General features: G+C 52.4%; 1 protein-coding gene across 1 annotated transcript in view; it reads left to right on the top strand.

Moving 5' to 3' along the window:
- Nucleotides 1–186: 186 nt before the first annotated feature.
- The window catches only part of LOC125949967 (uncharacterized), a 9,787-nt gene continuing 7,473 nt past the window's right edge, over nt 187–2,500 (top strand). The window contains exons 1-2 of the mRNA XM_049677477.1: nt 187–1,589; nt 1,671–1,934. Coding sequence (XP_049533434.1) covers nt 1,217–1,589; nt 1,671–1,934 — 637 coding nt within the window. The 5' untranslated portion in view covers nt 187–1,216. The remainder of the gene's footprint in view (nt 1,590–1,670; nt 1,935–2,500) is intronic.

Below are 2,500 nucleotides of genomic sequence, written 5' to 3'. Positions count from 1 at the left end.
CTTCATCAAATATGCACCAAGCGAGGCATCTCCCATGCATCTCGCTTATCGTTGCACCGCAATGTAACGTATAGAACGGATCATCTCCCCTTCTTCAACCCCAAACGCCCGGCGCGGCATATAAAAACGAATTCTAGCTCGCATCTTCTCACCACTCGCTGCTCGATCTTCGCGAACATCGTAAGCTCATCATCTTCCCGTCTCTACGGTTTGCTCATGATCGCGCATTAGTCCCCCCGATACCCCACCACTGGTTCTGCGCCACGAGAGTAGGAGAAAGAGAAGCTTCAACCGCCTTCTCATATCTCAACACATTAGGCGTGGAATCTGGCGCGTGGTGCGTGTGATCACACTCAGCACAGGTGAGTGAACAGGTAGGGGGAACGCCATTAGAACGGATCAATCCCCACCAACTGAGGAGGTCCAAGAGATCCCGCGAGCCATCCGCAGCCAGATCGGATCTCTCTGGTTTGGGGGCGAGTTTTTGTGGCACTTGGACGACCCCACCACGCGCACTCAAGCAGCAGTGCTGCCAAGCGTGGTACCACAGTCACTCTTAGTAGCAGCGCCAACAAGCACACAGGAATCACACCAGACGACTTCATAACCGAGCCGCGGCTCGGACCTTGCAGTAACTCCTGTGTGGCGGTGCATTAGGCATGTGATTTAGAGACCATAGGTGGTCGGCCCGTACCCCTTAGATCTCCTCGGTTGCAGCTCACGCACGGACCAGATGATGAAGTTTATAGCAGCCCGGCGTAGTCACCACACAGCTCTCGATCGATGCTGTGCGTAGTGGGCATGAACCGATCCGAACCCAACCCAAAACAGCTTGAGTTGATTGAGTAGCCATCCCAATTACTCGTTTGTGAATTGTGCAAAGTAGTGGCAAAGCGCAATTGGTGATCTCCGTCGTCGTCGTCGTCGTCATCGACGTCGTCGTCAGTGCAGCGGACAGTGGAACGGTAGCGTGTGACTTGCGTCTCAAAATGTGTAGAAACCAAGTGTCCAAACGAAAAGAAAGTGCAAATTGTCCACTAGGTACGGCTGTCGCAAGTGAACAGCAACAACTGTTGTCCCTAATCGATCAGGGCGCCGAACCGTCGTCGATTGAATCGTCGATGAAACATACGCACCGGCGTGTGTGTGCCATTTAGTGTCACGAACGCACCTGAAACGGTCCCCCGGGACCCGGGCATACCTTCGATATCACCGAATGGAGTGTTTGCGATTGCGAAGACGGAAAATGTGCCTTTCTACGTGGAAAGCGAGCAGGAAGAGTGCGCCTCGGAAGCCGTCACTACTGCTGCTGCTGGTGATCATCCTGCTTGCCATCGGTATTCGGGACGAGGTGTGTGGTCACGAATTTAAAATAGGTCCATGCCAGTTCCAGTATCTTGAACCGTGTACCTCGAAAACGATCGCATTTTATGTGTTCTCTTCCGACCATCCGGCCGATGGTCCGATACTGCTCGATTCGATTGATCCGCAGGTGCCAGAACATATCATGCTCAATCAAACAAACAAGCTTATCGTTCACGGGTATGGCGGGAGCATTGATTTCAATGCCACCAAAAGGATTCGGAAAGGTAAAAAAAAAAAGACACCAAAGAGGCTGGCGCCTCTTTCTCCGGTTACTAATCTGGCTACGTTCGTGCTTGTTCTTGCAGCTTATCTGAGAAAACCGCACACCAACGTGTTCATCGTGGACTGGGGCAAATTGTCCCGATTGCCGTGCTATCCGACGGCCGCCTTCAACACCAAACAGGCCGGCGAGTGTACCGCCACATTCCTGATCGGCCTGCAGGCGAACCATCCGGAGTTCAGTAGCCGCGATCTGCACGCCATCGGGTTCAGTCTCGGAGCGCACGTTCTAAGCTTCACTAGCAATGCGTTGGAAAAGTCGATTGGCGTTAAATTCAGGCGAATCACGGGTACGTACCAGTGGCCGCGACCATCTAGTTAGCTTGATTAGTGGTTCACATTGACCAAGTGACAGTTTTGTGTGTGTTTGCGTTCGCCTTACGCTCTCTCTCCTTGCCTGCTTCTGTCGACGCTGACAGTGTGTCTCATTGGATTGTGTGTGCAGCTTTGCATTAATATTTCTGCACAATTCTGATGAGCGGAGCTGTATAAAAAGCATATAGTTGGTTAGATTGCACCATTGGACAACGTGCTCGTGTCCCTTTCGGAACTCGTTTTCCGTTTGTCTGCTTCCGAAATATTCCGCGGAAAGAACGAAAGTGAACACGGCCGCCCGGGCCACTGGAAGGCAAGCGCTATGCCTTGGCAGCATGTGGTGTTCCGTTTTCTGGTCGATTAATTCGGTCGACCGCAACCGTTTGGTGCATGGTGGTGCCAGCGATTGCATAACCGGCCTGTGTGCGATTTAGTGATCTGCAACTATGGACCGGGTGCATTGGAATCGCTGGGTGAGGTGCTGGATTATCGCAAACGATCTGCTCTTAAACGCGGTGCTTCGGGTCATCAACCGATTAGT

This window comes from Anopheles darlingi, chromosome 2 (genome assembly GCF_943734745.1).
Source record: "Anopheles darlingi chromosome 2, idAnoDarlMG_H_01, whole genome shotgun sequence".
In the NCBI taxonomy this organism is placed as follows: Eukaryota; Metazoa; Arthropoda; class Insecta; order Diptera; family Culicidae; genus Anopheles; species Anopheles darlingi.
Note: the sequence above shows the minus strand (reverse complement) of the source record. Positions and strands in the feature narration are given on the sequence as shown.